Below are 19,427 nucleotides of genomic sequence, written 5' to 3'. Positions count from 1 at the left end.
ACCGTGACCCGCGGAATGCGAATCTTCCTCGGGGCTGAAGCTTTTTCTGAATTTTTACAGAGGATCAGAGTGTGTTTCTCTATGCAAATTCGTATTTTCATAGGCACGCGTAGAGGATTCAATTTTTTCCTCGAAAAGTAGAACTCATCGCGATCATTTCGAGACCGACGAACTTGAAATTCGACGAAGACAACGGTAATCTTATTGCCTTTTTAAAGTAAACCAAAGTTGGCAATCGAGGAAAAGCTGCGACAATTTATCTGCTTTTTTAAATGTCGAATATAGGCATAACGATGAAATAAGTCAATGAACTAATCAGCGAACACGCTGATCGTCCATAATTGATTTCTAATGATCATAACTCGGTAATGCAGGTTTAATAGCCATGAGTGGTTTATTGCTACTCTGATTCAATTAATTACATCATTAATCGCGTAATAATCGTAGCTAATTTCTTGCTAATTGAGATGTGATTCCGTATTACACCGATATCTATCCAACGTGACATCTATCTACAGTTTTTCTCTTTTCTTTTTTCTACGCCGTATATATATAAAAAAAAGCATGAGATTGAAAACTTTTTGCATTTCTTGATTTCTTTTTTTTAAGAAATATCAACTGTGTCTGACACGATACCTTCCACTACTACTTGCACCACGGCTTCTCCTTTTTCCTTCTCTTATCGATAAACATTTCTCCTCTTCTGTTGTCGTGCGCATCATATTTTCTTGTTACAATTTCTGATACCTATTTCCCTCAGAACATAGTCAAGATACACCGTCATTCAAAGGAGAAAACTTTCTCTTCGTAAAGCAATCGAGAAATGTTTCTTCTTCAAAGAAACTCTCCACGACAAAACAAGTACATACGATGTTGTAAGAATTGAGAAGCGGAGAAGATTCGACGTAGCAAGATCAAAATGAAGTCACGCGTAACATACAGTGACTGACGAAAGCGTTAAAACACTTAATATCCCACGAGGTTTATCGATATGATCGATAATTGACCGATCGAATACTCTTGCGATCTCTAGGAAATATTATGTGCGTATTAAACGCCTCGTAATTTCCATAGAATTTTTTGTCAAACTTGTTGAGGTTATTAGACGTATGTGAACAAAGGAACGCGTGGATAAATTGTAAAGTAGAAAATATATTTTAAATACTGAAACGTAAATACAAATCGGAATATAATTGAGCTGATCCAGTTGAGTCTACAGTTTATGGTCTGCCCTCGACGCAGTCTTTTGTCTATACGCTGTCGATGGCTTCGGTGCTTGAGAAAACTCAAACACTTTATCAATATAATTATCATAGTCGAATGTTGATGAAGTTTCGAAGTGCTTCGTACAACGTACATAATACTTCACATACGTATAATTCCTAAAAGTGTTGGAATACGTTGCGATTCTGTGTGCGCGGTTCCAGCGAAAATATATATGTATATCCCAAGGCAACGATACCACCGTGTAACATATTATCATTTAACGAAAACTAGCATGAACTCTCCGCCGTCGGAAACAACCAGCCATCCTCGATGACACGCAAAATTTCGCTCGCAACACGGTGAGAAATGGAGGCTCGAAATGGAACACGGGGGGTAGTTTCGCTCTCCATGATAACGCTTGTTGTGTAACGAATCAGCTTAGGAAACACGCTGGATAATGAATGAATAATTCGCTTTAATTGAGTCCCGACACTGGTTGAATCATACGCAAACCGGTGACCGTTAATTAATTACGAAACACGTCTCTCTTTAAACCGTCCACCAACTAATGGACAACTAATTCGCAAAATCAGAAAAATTCAAAATACACCGTTCACCGTGTCATCGAAATACAACGGAGCAAAAGCGAATTGATTAGTCAATCGTCTGTAATTCGGATAACGTAAAAGAGCGTTTTGTTGAAGTGGTCACCGCTTCTAAGAAAACTTTACATCTGGTCTATTTAGTTTTCTCAACCACTGAAGCCATCGACAGTGTATAGACGAAAGACTGGGACGAAGGCAGATCATAAACGGTAGACAGGCGATGCGGATCTGGACCAGCTCGATTATATTCCTATTTGTATTTACACTTTAGTATTTAAAATATATTTTCTACCTTACAATTTATCCACGCGTTCCTTTGTTCACATACATCTAATAACCTCAACACGTTCAGTGTCTCGTTCAAGAAATATTCGTTCAATCGGTGACGATCGAATCGCTTCGACGAGCGAACAACATTTCTTGAACGTTATACCTTTAACTTTGCAATTCATCAACCATCGACATCCGACTCTGTCCTTTTTTTACTCTTTTTTCTCCAGTTTGTCTTTCTTCTTCGAAAAGAGTACATTTTTAATCCAACCTTGAGAGAAACGAAACACAGTCGACAGAAGCATTTTCCGGTAAAACTTGGAGAAGGTTCCGGTTTAAACAGGTTCCCGTTTCTCTAGCGCGTCGCCCATGAGTCGACGGAACAAATAGAAACGAACGTCGACGTCGTCTTTGCTCAACACTTCTGGTCGAATCGGAATCGTGGAACACCGAAGGCATCCGCAAAACGCGTGACGGTAAACAAGCGAGCAGAGTGCGGAGAGAATCGCGTCGATCCTTAATTCGGAGCGACATATTGAAGCATGGAGAAGAGGATAAGACGGGTTTTACGTTAAAGTCGAATCGTACACTGGCTCGATTTAATAGAAGGGAAAAAAGAGGCAACTCGCTTCGCTTCGTTATGTTGATAATTAGCGAGGGAGTTGCTACAGCTTTAATTGGACTCGTTCCCAGTTCTGTTTTTTCCTACGATTGCCCAAAGAGATGAACTTACCGTAGTTGGTACTTGGAAGAGATCCGTGGATACCGTGGAAGAGTTGCGATAGTACGAATAAAGAAGGAATAAAGAAAAATTAATATATTTGATATGGTTAACTGCGTGTGAAATTAATTGGATTAAATTAAACTACGCAATAGTTCGTAGAAATTAAAAAGTAATTACAGAAAGAACGAGACAGATTGTCGTAGGAAATTTATGTTTTGTAGAGATATACAGTCTCTGTAGTATAAATATCTGCAAGAAGGAATACGGTATGGAAGTCTCATTAGCGTAATGAGCACTGCCTTTGCTCGCTAGAAAATTAACTGGCATCTGAATTATGGTGTTTCGAATTTCTAAATTGTTTCTTACTTACATAGCCTGTCCTCGTTTTCGCTCCTGGGACGTGTCAAGCGAACAACGAAAACGTTATCATCGCTTTTATCGATTAATCTTCTGCGTGGAAAAAATTCGAATTTCCGCTTTCAAAAATGAAAAAGCATCATTCATCGATCAATCCTCTCCACGGAAAATTCGAATTTCACCCTTCAGAAAGTACAAACACATCGTTCATTGATTACCACTTGCCACGAAAAAGTTCAAATTTCCTTCTACAGCAGCTAGAAAATTCCCCGTCGATGAAATCTCTTTTCCAGAAAATTTGAATTGGCACCTTCTGAAATTGGAAAACGCTATTCGTGTCGGTCAACCCTCTCCGTGAAAAAATTCGAATACCCGTTCTCCAAAATTGAAAATTTCTCCTATAAAAAAAAAGAAACACCCTTGCTCCCATTTCTCTTGTAAAATCTTCTCAGTTGCACGAATGCGGTAGATCAACGATAATGCACTCTCTAATAAGCTTTAAGCCGCGATAGAAAATCTACACACCTGATTCTCCCCCTCCAAAGTATTTAACACCCTATATACGAAGGGGTTGTAAGCTTGTCTACAAATTTATTCGCGTCTCTTCGCCTCCTGTTATCGGCCTAGCGGCCAGATCGGATTGCGTGCTTCTGCACGTACTACGAGACCGAATGGCGACAAATCAAGATCAGATGTGGAAAGAGGGTTGCTCGTGGTACTTGGAAACCAGTCATCCTACGAAATCGAACGTCGAGCAAGCGATCGGTATATAACAAACAAAACGTAAGAAGGACGAGACTCGAGCGCACGGAAGCTTCTTAGGCGTCGCAAGCCATCGTCGTGAACGAGTGCAGCGATTTACCATTTTGAAAATATACGCCGCTGGAGGGTAGTTTTAGAAACGTGTATGAGAAACCAGGGAACGTTACCGGAATTCATACAGGTCATGATAGATGGACTCGACTGGCATAGGAAACGCGAAGCTTCCTCGCGTTGAGTTTTTGCAAATTCCGCGGAATTCTCGCTCTTGGAAAGAGGTGGCAAAGCTGTTTACTCTCTCGAGGGTTGTTCTACCGTGGAACGTTTAAAAAATTGTCACGTAGACTTATTCTCTCTTTTTCTATTTTCCTTTCTTTGTCTTGTAGAAATGTTCGCTTTGATTTCCATCGAATTGTTTGCGAACGACGTTTCCGAAAAAGCGTCACGTACGTCTGTCTCTCGTCTTCTACGTACTCCGTTAGAATGAATTTTCGCGAAACGATCGTATCGCGAACAGAGTGGAACGAAATGTGGAGGGAAAATTGGTTTGTGCTATTCGTGACTTCCGATACGCTACGTCGCCTTTTATAGCGACATTTAAGCTGTTAACATTTGAATTCCATCGATAAATTCATCGAGGCGTTAGAAATTTTCGTCAGATCTATCGAATTGTTCTTTCGTTTCGAAAGCAACCTTCGATAAAACATTCGAGAGAAATTAACCTTCTTGATCTAGAATTGTAGAAGCAATATTTTTTCCACAATCAAAGGACAATCGCATAGTTGTGATTTTTTTCGTTTTCGTTTCCTAGTAAGAAATCGTTCAAAGAGGACGGAACGAAACGTGCTCGTTGGTAGAAGAGAGGTAGAGGGATGTTTACGAATCGATCGGTGATAGAAAGGAGAATCGGTTCCTTTTCGACGCACGCGACTGGCATTCGTTTCTTAAAACGAGCCGTGATATACACGTGTCTATCGATAAGCAACCTAGTTCGTTCGCACGACTGTACCAGAAAAAGAACCTCTGATACCAGAACTTTGTCGGAGATCGTGACACCCCGGACACCTCGTTTGCTCAGTTCGAGTAAACTAGCTCTCTTTTCAGTTGACGAAGCTTCGACAAATTGTTCCACTTAGAAGAAGCAAGAGAATTTTATCGAAACTCTTTCTTCTGAAATAAAATCTTTGCTTGTATACCTTGTGTCGAGTTATTATCAAGTAGTGGAATAATTCAGAGATCCAAAGTATTGGGAAACTCGCGTTAAATCAGCAAGAAAGGAACGTGCTCTTTTATTCGTAAGTGTTTTTTCGCCCAATCGCGGGAAGACGCGATCGCGTTGAAGCGCGTCAACGGGAATCGTAAATTCCCGTTACGATTATAACAATCGACACCACGAACAGGTCGATCCCCTTATTTCTTGTGGGATAATAAGGGTGTTTGTTGCGCAATAAAACTGTAATCAACAGTTTTATAAGATTTACATTTTCAACAATTTATTACACTTATTATTGCGCCGTGTCGGAAGATATATTTGATAATTATATCCTTGCTAGTTGCTTCGTACAAGCAAAAAGTAGATTAAGTTAATGTCGCGTAGACCGTAGCGAGGCCTAAGCTCGCAGCAACGGTAGATGACTACGTCGAGATAGAAAGAACAATAGATGTGACTGATCTAAATGTGTAGCAATAGTAGATGACTGCGCTGAGATGGAAAAAACAGTAGATGACTGCTCTAAGGATAAGACCGTTGACTTGACTACACGAAGATTGAAAGAACAGTACAAGACCCGTCTCGTATTATTAAGGAGGAAAGCTCGGTGTGGGTGTGCCTTTTTGAACTAAGAACGCGGATTCGTTGTTCACACTTTTTGGTAGAAAAGTGAGGGTAACGATCCGCGATGCCCATTGGTTATAGCCAACGTTAATAAATAAAAATATGAGGAGAAAGTCTGCTGCAGATGTGGCTCATGGGTGTCCTTGTTCATGGGGAAAACCTGCTATTTCGCTGGACAAACATCCGCTTTGTCCGTAATTTGTAAGAGCGTGCAATAAACATAAGGACTGTTTTAAGGACCATCCATAAATCGAAAATACTTATATGAATAGAGATTAAGCTATAAGGATTCGGTTTATGGCGGTTCCTTAGATTTATTGCGGGTCAGTGTAACGATGCGTAGGTGTTGGCAGCCAGACCATGAGGGACGTCGCACGGACCATCTCACGCGACGTAACAGTAAGACAAAAAAAAAAAAAAAATACAATTAAAACGTAACCTGATTGCGACACGAGTTCCACTAAAAGATAGTTTCCAATAATATCGAATTCTTTAATAAAATGTCTGTCATAGACAACATTCTCCCATAAATTAAATTTTCCCTCAACTATCCTAAAATTTCAAAGCGAACCAGAAGAAGCGAAATGGGGTGGCAATTCCTTCACTTCGATCGGTATAAAATCGTGCACGACTGGTGTAACAAACTAATTGACTTCTTCGTTAGTCTCCAGTTTGCCTTCTTCCTCTTCTGCTCGCGGCCACGACTCTACTAGCCGAGGTGAACAATTTGCGAACGATGAATAAAGAAACGAGTAAAATCCGCGATCGCTTCTCCCTCTATTACAATGAAAATCTCGTCCTTGCCCTGAGGAGGGCTCGTAACGAGCTCCGATTCCGGACTAGTAACGCAGTAAAGGAAACACCCCGGTACCATCGTCGACGATACTACCCCTTCTCTTCCATCTTTCGTCGTACAATACCTCGATCGAGTCTCGTTATCGGCCTATTTCTCGTTCGTTACCTTCCGTTGGTTTGTACGCGGCTTGCGATGGTCCCTCCACCTAATTCTCGTATTTTATATCCGTTTTGTTTCACCTTTTCACAATCTCGAATTAATTTTCGACGATTTTACAGTGCTACTACTTCTGTACTGCTAAACTTCTTTGCTTCGAAACTACTTTACTAATTGATGTAATTTTGTATGAAGTTCCTTTCGAGAATATACTATATCTTCTGGTATTTATTTATAAGAAATAAATAATTTGTATCATGGGAATGGATCGCATGTACTCTTTGATCTTTTGTCCTTTGCGTGTCACCGTGCTTCGAATAAAATGAGCGCGAAGTGGCTACAGGGATGGATAGAAAAGCGGTACATCGTTGGCGCCGATTAAGTTAATTTCTAGAAATGTTTGATTGCTTCGAGTTAACATTTATCGACGCTTTACTGTCACTAACATTATTTACTGCTCTTCGCGCGGAGCGTGGAAGCGACTGTGAAGTAAACAGCAAGTGGAATAAAACGATCGCTGATCAGATAATAATCCTATACACGATCTCGTAAAAGTTATCGTAGAATAACCACTAAGTAGTACAGGGCAATCAATGGTCGACCAGTAATCCTAGATGAAACCTACATGGATGTAACTGTGGGGTAATCGGCAAATAGTTGCAGAGTATCACAAACCAGACACTAATGCTAGGTTCTGTATAAAATCTACGATCAACGTGAAATAACAAGCAAGTAGTACAAGACTATCGCATGAACTATGGTATGAACGATCGAGTAGAACAAGACGACAACTGGTCAGACAACAGGGCTGTACACATACCCTGGAAGCTGTTGTAGAGAAACAAGCTAGTAAAATAGGATGATCTCTGGTCAGACTACTACTATAAACGAACCGAAAGACACGATATATTATTAAGCGTGTTGATGAAGATGGAAATGGAATTGTTGGAGGATCGTTGATGTTAGATCAGACGTCGGGATATCGGACAGAGAATAATCCTAAATTCCCATGGGAACAATGCTAGGGAAAGAAGGACACTGGCGGGGTACGATGGTATTATGTTTGCATACTGCATCGGAAAGACGCATTCTCCTTGGATGCAGCTTGCACCCGTCTTGAATATTCATGCGAGTCTCGTAACCGATGGAAATGTCAATGCGCGAGACAAGCTTCGTACGAGGAACGTCAGGGGAAGAAAAATAGAAGAACGCAACAGAAACGATGTAATTGCGTTTTATATATTTCTGTATCTTTTTCTCTCAAAATTTATTATTCAAAAGAGAGGTATTCTACGGTCGATTCTACAGCGTCGCGTAGAAATCACGATAAGAGACGACGAAATCTAGACGAATTAGCGGATCTCGTTTCAAGAATCTTTGGCCACTTGGTTTTGTCGATGCGGTTAGTAATTATCAGAGAGGCTACTAATTTGTACAGTTTTTACCCTTAATCAGCGTCCGGGTTGTACAGAGGCTCGTTAATTAACGAAACCCGGTCGCAAGGTTCGGCTTGAACGTGCGCCTCGACCTGGAAACATCATATCTCTAGCAAACCAAGGGGTAGGTGATTAATCAACGCGTCGCTGACTTAATATAGTCATCCGCGGACTATCCTTCGAACGTTCTACCACGGGGAAACGAAGGAACGGGGTAGAATATGCAAATCTGGTCCTCGATGAATCATCGAGCGACCGAGTAGTCTGAGCGATAAAACTCGAGCCTCGAAAGGAGCTCGTCTTTCGTTCGTACAGACCGATAAGGGTGAGAGAGTTGAAAGGGGGGTGGGAACGAAGGAATTCCGGACACGTACAACGGGTACGGAGCACGAAGGGTTTACAAAACGGTCGGAAGATGAAAGAATCGCTAAAAGGAGACATCGTTCGACCCGTTGAAAACGAAATAAAACCCGCTTCGAGTCGGTTTTCTCTGCCCACTCTTACGTTCCTCTCTCGTTCTTCTTCGTCCGTGTTTCCCGTGAAACCAGCAAGCAGGATCGAATGTCCGAGGCCAACGTGCCTCTGGGAATCCTTGCTCGTTTCCTAGTGCGTCGAACGAGACCGACGTAGAAAGACTTCTTCCGAGGGAGAACAGAGCAAAAGCAGATAGATGACGAACCAACCGTTGAAACACGAGAGAGTGGAACAATCGGAAAAAGGGGGTGGAAGTCGATGAGGTCTTCGAACTGCGCGAATACCGACCTACCACTTTCCACCCCTCGTTCTTCGTTTCTGCATCCTTCGTGCTCCGATTTCAAAACGAAGGAGCGACGAGGACGAAAAAGAAAGAAGAGAGGCGCGGATTGAAAGAAGACGGATAGAGGAAGAGAAATCAAAAAGGAAACAATGTATCGTCGACGAAGGCGCATCCTGAATACCCTATGGCTCCCAGCAAATCTTTCGCCTGGTCTACTTTCGCGTTCGTGACCGCGCCATCGTTTGATCCTAGACGACTCGAAAAGACGGTAGAATAGACCTTCCGCTTGTGGACACTCGAGTCTCTGAATCGAGTACACGAACCTAGCAATCAATGCATCTCGCTTGCCGGATGATTATTACTAGGCCACGTCCGCTAACAGATTTTCTCCTTCTCCTTGCCAGATCTCCGATATCGTCGAGCTGGTCATTAACCCCGGTGCTCCAGTTCCGCGGTTTCCGCTAGAGAAACCGCACTGCCTACCGAGTTCTGACCTTTGTTAGGAGAAGTACAACCCTTCCTGTGTAGCCTATGCCGGAATCTTAGGAGCTCTGTTTGCGGTATGAAGAAGGATAGATGCGAAATGGGGATTCCTAATCACAAGGTATTAAAGTCTTGATGTTTTCGAATTGAGTTGAGGTTTTAAGTATTTCGTATAACTTTTATAACGTGAATTTCTGACAATATAATTAATACTGTTGATCTTCATGCGTAGTACGTATGATTCTAGTATTATCCGGCTTTTAATCTTCTATTTTATTTCCAATCGTTCCATTGTATCCATCCAATCGTTCCAAATTGTATAATTTTCACTATCTGCCACGAAGAAACGTTTCTACAGAATTTTTCGCTACGAACTAAAATAATTCGTGCCTTAATTTTGTCGTAGAATAGAATAAAATTTTCCAGTCCATATTTTCTTCTTTTTAACGTTCCTGCATCGCGCCATCTATCTTCGACATATTAGCTCGATTTCTACTTGCCATAATCTATTTTCTATTAATAATCTATGACCAGAGATCGACGATTTATAAGCACCGGGATTGTTGAAAGTTCACGCGCTAAGACGATTAATTCGTTGTCGGCGTTTCGACCGCAGAGCTCTCGTCGCGCGGCTCGTTAAACGATGTAACCGACGAGCGGATAATTCGATCAAGTAATTCAGAATAATTGGCTGAGCAGGAGCGCGAGCCAACTTTGGCCTGTTCGCGACAAATGCAGTAATAAGAAAGCTTGCACCCGGGGCTAACGGCCGGATGCAATTAGCAGCTTCGAATTGACGTCGTTAGATTAAGAAATTTCGTTTACTGTCGTCTCTGTAGACGCTTGTCGAAATGGAGAACAATGAAGAACAATTTGACAGCAGACGTTTTCGACAAAATCGAATGAATTGTTCCGTGATCCTTTGTCCGCTGTGTTCAATTCTCATAGATTTATGGGGGGAATTTTTGTTAAGGATATAAATTAAAATTTATTTTGTGGAATTTTACTATTTCATAATACCGATTGATTGGATGAATTGGAATGAAAAATATTTCACTTTTGAAATATACCGTATATAGATAGATTAGAAAAATCTGCTCTCTTTATGAGCAGTATATAGCCAGTTGTATTTCTGTGTTCGAAAATAAATGAATATCATTTCTGGCCAAATAGCGAACACCGAATGGCAAAGTTAATGGTCGTGGGTACGCTATTTATGGCTTTGCATTTGCAACGCGTCCACGTCGTTCATTGCGTTTTTACGGGTAACGCAAACATCGTCTGTAAAATGTCCCGTAGATCTTTTACTTAAACGTTCCACGTCGTCCCGTCGATTGCTACCAAGAAATTCTATTTAACTGGACGTAGTGTCAGAAATCTCAAATCAACCACGCTCGATACGAAAGAAATTTCAAAAAATTTCGCACCAAAACCCAATCAATTTCACGGATATAATTCAGCGTGACTTTTATAAAAGGATAAGAAGAAGAAAAGAGAGGTATCAGAATCCATCAAAACGAGTGGCTATGAAAGGATGCCTTTATTTTATAACCAAAAAAACCGTGACCCGTTCGAAGCAATCCTTTCGAAGGATCCACGAAGAGGTTGCACAATCGGCGAATTAGATTCTCCGTTCCACACGGCTCGAGACGGTTCGTTTTCGAGCGTGACGGCGAAGGAGAAAACGGGGAAATTGAATTAGAACAGCGGGGATCTCGGGCGAGACGCGCGCCTCGCGCAGCCACGTTGAATTAAGAATTTACTCGGGAAGTTTCCCCTTAAACAACCGGGCCAGCCTTCCGTTCGCGCTGAGGAACGTTGGATCGCTTCTCCCCGAAAACGAAATAAGAGTATCGCGTGCACAGCTCCGTTTCTACGTTCTACGTTCATCTTCCATTCTTTCTTCCTTCCTTTCTTTCTTTTGTTCGCAAGAACGACAACAAGAAATTGGAAAAACTACGAGGAAGAAAGGGAAGAGTTGTAAATAAAAGAAGGCACAATGGGGACAACGCGCAACCGCAATTACCAGATTAAAGTCAAAGTGCTCTATCTAAAGTCTATGCTTTCCTTTGGAGCGAACGTCGAACGAATCGGAGCATCGACGGTGTATGCATAGATAAGGCAGAGGAAGGAACAATTTCTTCATTGAGAGAAGTTCGAGGAAAGCATAAAACACGTCGTTGTTGTGTGTTTCCGTGTTGGAACAGGGGAGCGTGGATTTATTCAATCTCATCACCTTTCACATTCTAACAACCTGACCTGGGTTAAGGAAGTGACAGAATAGAGACAAAGACTGGCACGATTAGCAGATTGAAATTAACGAGGTGTTGTATACGTATTATCTGTATTATAAACTAATCTGTTTATATATTATGATAATTCCTTAGTGGGGAAGTTAGCGTCGATGAAATAAATTCACAACCACGAAAGCTTTCAAACACGACGCCAAAAATATTCAATTATCTTTATAAAGTCATTTGCATAAAAGTGTCACGCAAAAGTGAAACGACACGTGAAGGAAAATGTGGAGAATAGCTCTGGAAGCTACAAAAGGATATGGTTCGTATTGTTCCATATCGATCTCATAAAATCGAACTTTAAACATACCGTAAACGATTCTCGATCCTGGTCGTCATCCTCGGAAGAAGCGTCGAGTCATCCATTCTCCATAAAAATGACGCGGAGAGAAATCGCGGTTCGGTCGTGAGAAATATTATTTACATTCCATCGAGTAAGCAAGCGACGGGACTGAATTTCAATATCGAACTTTCGCGAGACGAGTGTTTGGAAACTCGTCTGCATGTAGAAAGAGTCTCGAGAATCGGCGTGTGTGTACATTCCGGCGCGTGTTCGTCGCGATTTGTCTAGGTACGTATCCAGTCTCGTTCTCGAGACTCGAATCAGTCGACTGGAAAAGCCATGGATCGAATAGGAGCGGATTCAGAAAATTCTGCAAACCAACTACTGGCTAGAGAATCCCGTTAAAACCAGAGAAATCCGATGAAAATGTACAAAAAATTCGGTCAACATTCGAGATGTCCAAAGATAGGGTGTATTAAAAGCGAATTGGAGGAAATATTCGAGGGATTTTTCCAGATTGCAAAGGGATAATAAAAGAGATTGGACTATAAATGTCTGTTGAGTAGAATGTGTTCCTCGAAAGGAAAAATTGCTATGTTAAGAAAAACTAAAGAATTAGACTAAGAGACGAAGAATAAAAGCAAAAGTTAATCGAAGAATTTTAAATACCACCGGTTAGATAATGTTACCGTTATTGGCATTAATTGTTCCAAGGAGCAGAAACTCGAAATCCGAGTAAGGTCTTGGAAGAGCGAACAAAAGTCACGGTAACGATGCAATCGCTGGCAGGCTGCAGAACTGCGTTAAACTACCCCCATTTTGGGGAAGGATCGCGAGTAAGCCTTGCTCTTTGCTGCATCAGCAGGTTCTGCTTGTGGAACGACGGGGTCGAACCAAATCTGCAAACGCAACTCTGGAGAATCGGCGTTGCTTCTTCCAGACGAGGATCAACTTCGAACCAAGGGTTCTTTACCCTCTCCGATCGTGCGTAGTTTTTAACTTTCCTCTTTGAACTTGCTCAAATTGAACTTCCCTTACAGGGACCATCGAGAATCATTGTCAAATCCATCGCATGTATATTTCGTTTTAGAATTCGTCACTGACTGGTCTCGTTAAAATCTCGTCGATGCTCGAATGGTTTCGCAACCCCCAAGAAACTTACCCCCCACTATCAGCAGCAGCTGGAACAGGGCACGTCGCACTTTCCCGCACTTCCGTCGAACGTCTTTATCCATTCTGGGGATCCTGGTAGCGCTCGTAGATCCTCGAACGACGATCATCGGCAATGTGGATGTTCTCCGCGACTTCCGTTCTCCGTTATTGCAACGTGGCGAACAGTGTCAAAGGACGCGAGCCGCGCGGGCAAATGTCATCGGGCCCACTCGACTCTGACTCCGTGGTTTCTATTTGCGCGAACAGTTGGCTACGTTACTGTCAGAAATCTGAAGAAATCCGTGCACAAAAATACACCGCGACACTGAGGGGCGCGCGCGCGCTCGGACGTTCTCGCTACTCACACGCCACGCGGACGCGACAGTTCCTGACTTGCAACTGACGAGGGATGCTGCACGAAGAGTTTGCGCCAGCTTCGCGCCCGCGCACAGAATCCTTACTCCCCTGCGCTCCTGGCACCCTAGGTCACTTAGTCACCCTTCCTCGCTGCCTCTTCTCTCTTCCACTATTCCAGCAACGAAGATCGAAAAGAGAAGGAAGATAGTTTCTCTTTTCGGTTTCTTCCTTCTTCTTCTATCTTTGCGCCACCGTTCACCCCACTGTACGCTATCCGCCTCTTCGTCGCCCTCGATATCAACACGCTCTCACCCTCCGCACGCTTTCTGTGGCCACCCCTCTTTCCGCGCTCTTCCACAGTTGTTTCTTTCTACCATTGAATTTTCGACGATTCTATCTCGTTTTACCTGTGTTCCGTTACCGTGGACCTGTAGGGGAGAGGGCAGTTCGTCTCTTTTCGGTTCGTTTTCACCCCCTCTTTTTCGCCGCTTCTTAGTTAGTCCTACCTTTCTGTCTTCGTCCCCTTCAGGCTGGCGCGCATCCTTTCGCTGGCTGTATCTCAAACACTAAAGAGATTCTTAGGAAATTGAATTGAATCCCAACCCCCCCCCCGAGCTACCCTCCTCCGCTTGTTATTTCTCTTCTTGTCCTACCGCTTCCAGACGCTTGTCCCTCTCGTTGTTCGGGCTCTGTCTGTCGGTTGTTTCAACCCTTCCCCCTCCACGTTTATTCGTTCTCCTCTTCGACGATCCGTCTTCGTCTCCTTTGCTCGTTCGTCACGTGACTCAAACTCTCTCGTCTTTGGATATCCTTTCTCTTTAACCGACCATCGTCACCTTCGCGCCATGGCTTCCACGGCGACTGATTGTCTCGCCGTTAAGCGGCAATTTATATGTTAACAGGGCCGATTCGGTCGAGAGTCATGCATACGTTTAAGAAAAGGGGTTGGCGATATAGAGGATGGGGAGGAAGGTCGCGTGACGACGTTCCAGGCACGACGATTCGCTCGTTAGTCGAGCCGACGATCGGCCCGTTCCACCGATAGCGATCTACCCCCATGCTTCCTCGCACCCCTAAAGGTTATCGGCTACATGGAAATTCGAGCGAACTCCAAGGAGTACAAATAGTTCGACGAAAGGGGCTGAAGAGATTCGAGCGAGGTCAGAGATTTTACGATGGATTTCTTAAATCAAGGACAGGCCCCTAGTGTTTTACTGTTCTAATCTTCTCATTCGATATCGAGAATTATTTATCGCGGACAGTAAGAGAATTTTAAACTCTTGATCATGGTGCCAAGTGTTTAATCGATGCTGATCTATTAAGAGCAATTCATGTAGAATGTTTATTTCTGTTCATTTATTTTATTGAATTCCCTATTTTTGATCTTCTTTTTTTATATACATATTGGATTTGTAAATTTTAAAGGGTTGTTGAATATTCTTTTTCGTCACTTTAATCCTACAACGTGATAAACGTTTGAAGAAATTTTTATGCAGAACTTCTATAGGAGTTTCACGTATACAGACGTTTCACTTCATTTTTGGATGGGACGCTTCATTCTTTGAAACGAATTTTACGATTTCGTAGGAGTAAATGTGTTTCTCATTTAGCTCTTGACTTTATCTTCGTAAAATAAGACGCTCGTCGGTCGCGACGATCTCGCGCTAAGCATATTACTCGAGGGAAATAAAACTACGATGTGAAGTCGCGAAACGTGACCGTGAATTTCATTTGTGTCAAACGTCATCGATGTAGAAGATTGTGGCACGCACACGAGTACAGGAAGTTAAATTACAGGTGCACAGGGCGTGTTAACCGTGTAGTCAACGTAGCGGGACACGTTCGTGGATCAAAGCTGAATCGACGCGTGCAGGACAAATAGACGGGGCATTAGCGCGTCTTCACCGTTGAAATCGCACCATGACACGCGTCCTTCCATTCACAGCGTTTTGCATTACAACCTGCGACCTACGATCTTATCGAAGACCTCTCGAGAAAGTTTCTTGCAATGTATTTTTCTTGGACAATTTTATAGAAAGTAGACGTTTGCATTCTGAAATTTCGTCAAATTATTATACGTTTCTCAACGCTATAGCATTTCCGAAACTTTCGCCCATCATTTCCCTGCCTGGTCCTAAAATTAAAAGTTAAGCTCAAGCTGTGAACAATCTTTCTTGATACTTTCCAAGAAATCGATCTCAACCATGTGATTACCGTTCGCGTAACGAGACTTTGATCGTCAGCGAAAAAACGCGACACAGAGGATGGTTTTTGATCCAAGTGAGCGGGTGGTGGGCGAATAAAAACCGTGAATCCGCGCGGAAGTAGAGGCACACGAATTGGCCCGACGTCAACCGCGAAGCAGGTATTTTCACTTGAAAAGCGGGCGGGTCGAGTGAAAATAACGACGGCGAACAGAGTCGTAAAAAGTTGAGGGAGATTAGCCCGTCGTGGAATTAATACTCAAAGCTCGATTCGAGCGGCATTCGCCGATTATAAGCGTAATTCAACCGAACGTTGCACCCGTTTTCTTGCTCTTTCACTCTCCTTCTCTTTCTCTTTCTGCTCTACTGGTTGTCGATTCTAGCTACTTCTGGAAACAACCTGCTATCGAACTAATTAACTTGTCGTTGACGTATAAAGAGAAATTTTGGGAACATTTCTTTTTCACGAGAAAGTTTTTTTTTTTTTATTTTATTTTGGTTATTTTACAATTTGTCCTTGCGGACATTTGGTAAAGTTTTCACGAGAAAGTTGAAAGAAAAATTGTCGAAGAATATGGAACATTATCATTAGGTAAATAAAGGATTCGACACGGCATCAAACTTGGAAATGTCACTGTTTCCTTTCAAAGATATACTTTCTAATCTTCGTGTTTTTCCTTTTTTTTTTTTTTTTTTTTTTTTTTTTTTATTGAGATACGTATAACTTTATGTGCTAGACTAGATTGGCCTCGTGGTAGTAATACACGTATGAGAATACGAGTATGCGCGACGTCTCGAAAAACAGATGAATGCAACTGTTCCGTTGGTAGTCTGATATGGAAGATGGTGAGACGAAGAAAGTGTTGAGACGCGTGCAAACGTATATCGACGAAGATCCTGGAAATCGTTTATGAAATAAATCTAAAACTGTTTTAATATGAATTCTAAGCGTAACCTTAATGTTCCCTTACTTTTATTTCGGTAAATAAGATCCACAATTATCAACAATTTTTTTTTCAAAATGACGCGAGATAACACGTCACACTGAATTCTGCGTCCTGAAATCGTCGGTTCTAATCCGATTTATCATGGCAAATTCGAGATTACGAATCGTTGGACGGCCAAAAATTGGGGAGAATGTAACACAACATGGCGGGTGATTCGCAGAAGGATTACCACAACCGCGAGGAGCATTAGCGTCGCGTATAGAATGGAGGACGGGCTAGGGTGGAAAGGGTTCGGTTGAAACGCAATTTAATGCAATTTCTCGTTTAGTCGGAACTTTTAAAGTTGTTAGCGGCAGGTTGAGTGGCCCTTTCTCGTTTCCGCGATGCACGCATACGCGTTGCTAGTCTCTACACCCTCCCAAACCTCTCGTGAAGTGTTCTATTGTTCTCAACAGAGTTCGAGGTTAAACTTTTGAGGTTTAGTTGAGAACAGCGTGATTTTCTTTGCTTTATTGCATTCGGTATTTTTGTTAATATAACAAATTCTTCTGCAAAAATGTTGTTTTAATCATTTTACCATGATAAAGCACTTGATATTTGTTTTTAATAATATGTAATCTTGCTTACAAAAGTTTATTATCTTTTTAATTGGTTTGATGATATTCTCGAAACAATTACATTTTACTTTATTCAAAGTAGTTGAGAAACATATGCAAGCTCACCTAGATTATTTCGGACTAGCTAAAGCTCAAAACTAGAATCGGCAAACTTATACGGTTATATAAAATAAAGTTCAGATTGGAATAACTTTCGCTCTTTGATTAAAAATTTTCATTTTAAAGCAGGTTGTATAAGAGCCTTTCATCAAGTATATTTCATAATATCTGAGTTTATATCTTTCTGGCAGAAAAGCTGAAATAATGTCTAAATTCTTGTCAAGCTTCGCTGTCTTTGCAACGATCTTTGTGTTTTTGCGCCAAGTCGAAGATGTCTTAGAAGCGCTTTAAGATTGGATCGAGGTTCCGTAATAGCGTGCAAAAGCTTGAAATTCTTTCGTCGGAAACCGCGTTTGGGGCGTGCACAGGAAACTTCTGGCGATAGCGTGCTTTCTCGTCGACTAAATGAGACTAAACCGTCATTCGAAAAAAAAAGAAGAATAATTCACTTTGCCGCAGTCGAGAGGTTAAGAGCGGCGAGTTTAGATTCATTATGAAGTTTCGCGACTTAAATGAGACAGTCGCCGCGAAGAAAGCAGCAGGGCTTGGCTTAAAGAAGTTAATTCCGGGTTCGTTGTCAACTTTTTCGTCGTTGCTACCGAACGAATGAACGTAATTCATGGAATTCTTATGTTGGAATTCCGTCTAACGTTGATAGCAGTTATTAATTTCGATCAAAGTAAATATTATGAATGAAAGAATGTTAATAACGAAATGCACTATCCATCGTTGTTTTCTATACTTTTCTAAAACGAAGGACGATGTACGAAAATCTTGTAAAATCCAGGACAACGATATTTTTCAGGGATAGGAAAATATTGTATTGTGATGGCAAAAGTGTGTCGATCCCAACAACGTAGTATATGGATTAATAAACTGACTCTGGTAGTAAGCAAAAGCATATTTGTTTCAATCGTAGGTAACAAATGCTTTATATGTTACCACGTAATGCGAATGCGTGTAATGCACACGATATTATACTAGAAGGTAATGGAATTGCAGAAACTGAAATGGTTGACATAGAAAAGCCAAAAATTGAACAGATATGACGCATGTCCTCGTTTCAACTCGCTACGAACCCCTCGCTGTACATCAGCAGGCGATTTATATTCAAAGATTTAACTAAAAGCTGCGTAAATAAAAAGCGTAGATAAATTTTACCATAGAAATTATTCAGAATCTCGAGTGACACTGAGTGTGATACCTTCTCTTAATAAAAGAACTTTCGCCTAACGTAGCCAGTAACAAACGAAGTTACTCAAAGCGTAGATTCATCCTCCAGCAACCGGAGCAAAAACCAAGAAAGGGACCATCGAACCGATTCGCTGGTTTAGCATCGTACAAGGACAAAAGCGAAACAGCCTTCAAAGTACGATTTCGGTGATCGTTTAAACACCAGCGTGGCTTTGTCGTGAACCGATCCGAAAGGCAGCAGCGAGATTCCCAGTAACTTTGACATTCGAACGAAAGGCGTGACGGCGTTGGTGGTCGCGAGTAAATTGAAACAACGCCGTTATTCGTAATCCAACGTGGAAAAGCGCCGCGGAACGTCGATCTCGTGGGAGATGTTACTCTTTGAGTGCGGTTTCCCTCATCCCTATCTACCCTTTGTCCCGCTTTCCTTTTCTTTCGTTTGTTTCGCTCTCTCGCGTTTTTCACGCCCGCTGACATTAATTTCGAATAATTCGATGATCCCTTTGGGGGTTGGCTGATTTCACAGATACACGCGACATCTTTCTATAAATATTTCTTTTTACAAGAATATACAATTATTCAAAGTTTACCAATGGCAAGTAGTCGTTGGTTGTTCTCACGTGGAGGATAACGTGATCCAAGGCTGCGTATTAAAAAAGAGATTTTCTGTCACCACTTATACAATCATCCGAAGTAGCTCGAACGAGCGATTCCGTTTAGCGATTAAAAAAATGTTTCGATTAATTTTTATGCGTGAAAAATTTCCCACTCGCCTGTTTATGTAATGGTGTTATTCGATAACAATTTCAGTTTGTCTGTTTACGTTCGAGTTTCTTTCTATCCTCGTTTGTTTACATGTTTCAGTTTGACACTCTTCATTTGTTTGTTTACATA

At 41.8% G+C, this 19,427-nt stretch overlaps 1 protein-coding gene and 1 long non-coding RNA gene across 2 annotated transcripts in view; one reads left to right on the top strand and one right to left on the bottom strand.

Moving 5' to 3' along the window:
• LOC132911954 (uncharacterized) overlaps nucleotides 1–13,494 on the bottom strand; it is a 130,007-nt gene extending 116,513 nt beyond the window's left edge. Inside the window, exon 1 of the mRNA XM_060969015.1 lies at nucleotides 13,126–13,494. Within this exon, the coding sequence (XP_060824998.1) occupies nucleotides 13,126–13,243 (118 nt within the window). The 5' untranslated portion in view covers nucleotides 13,244–13,494. The remainder of the gene's footprint in view (nucleotides 1–13,125) is intronic.
• LOC132911969 (uncharacterized) overlaps nucleotides 1–15,469 on the top strand; it is a 186,422-nt gene extending 170,953 nt beyond the window's left edge. The window contains exons 3-4 of the long non-coding RNA XR_009659127.1: nucleotides 9,305–9,504; nucleotides 15,270–15,469. This is a non-coding gene — a long non-coding RNA (uncharacterized LOC132911969). The remainder of the gene's footprint in view (nucleotides 1–9,304; nucleotides 9,505–15,269) is intronic.
• Nucleotides 15,470–19,427: the final 3,958 nt, after the last annotated feature.

Source organism: Bombus pascuorum, chromosome 11 (assembly GCF_905332965.1).
Source record: "Bombus pascuorum chromosome 11, iyBomPasc1.1, whole genome shotgun sequence".
Taxonomy (NCBI): domain Eukaryota; kingdom Metazoa; phylum Arthropoda; class Insecta; order Hymenoptera; family Apidae; genus Bombus; species Bombus pascuorum.
The sequence above is the reverse complement of the archived record's forward strand: the minus strand, read 5'-3'. Positions and strand labels throughout refer to the sequence as shown.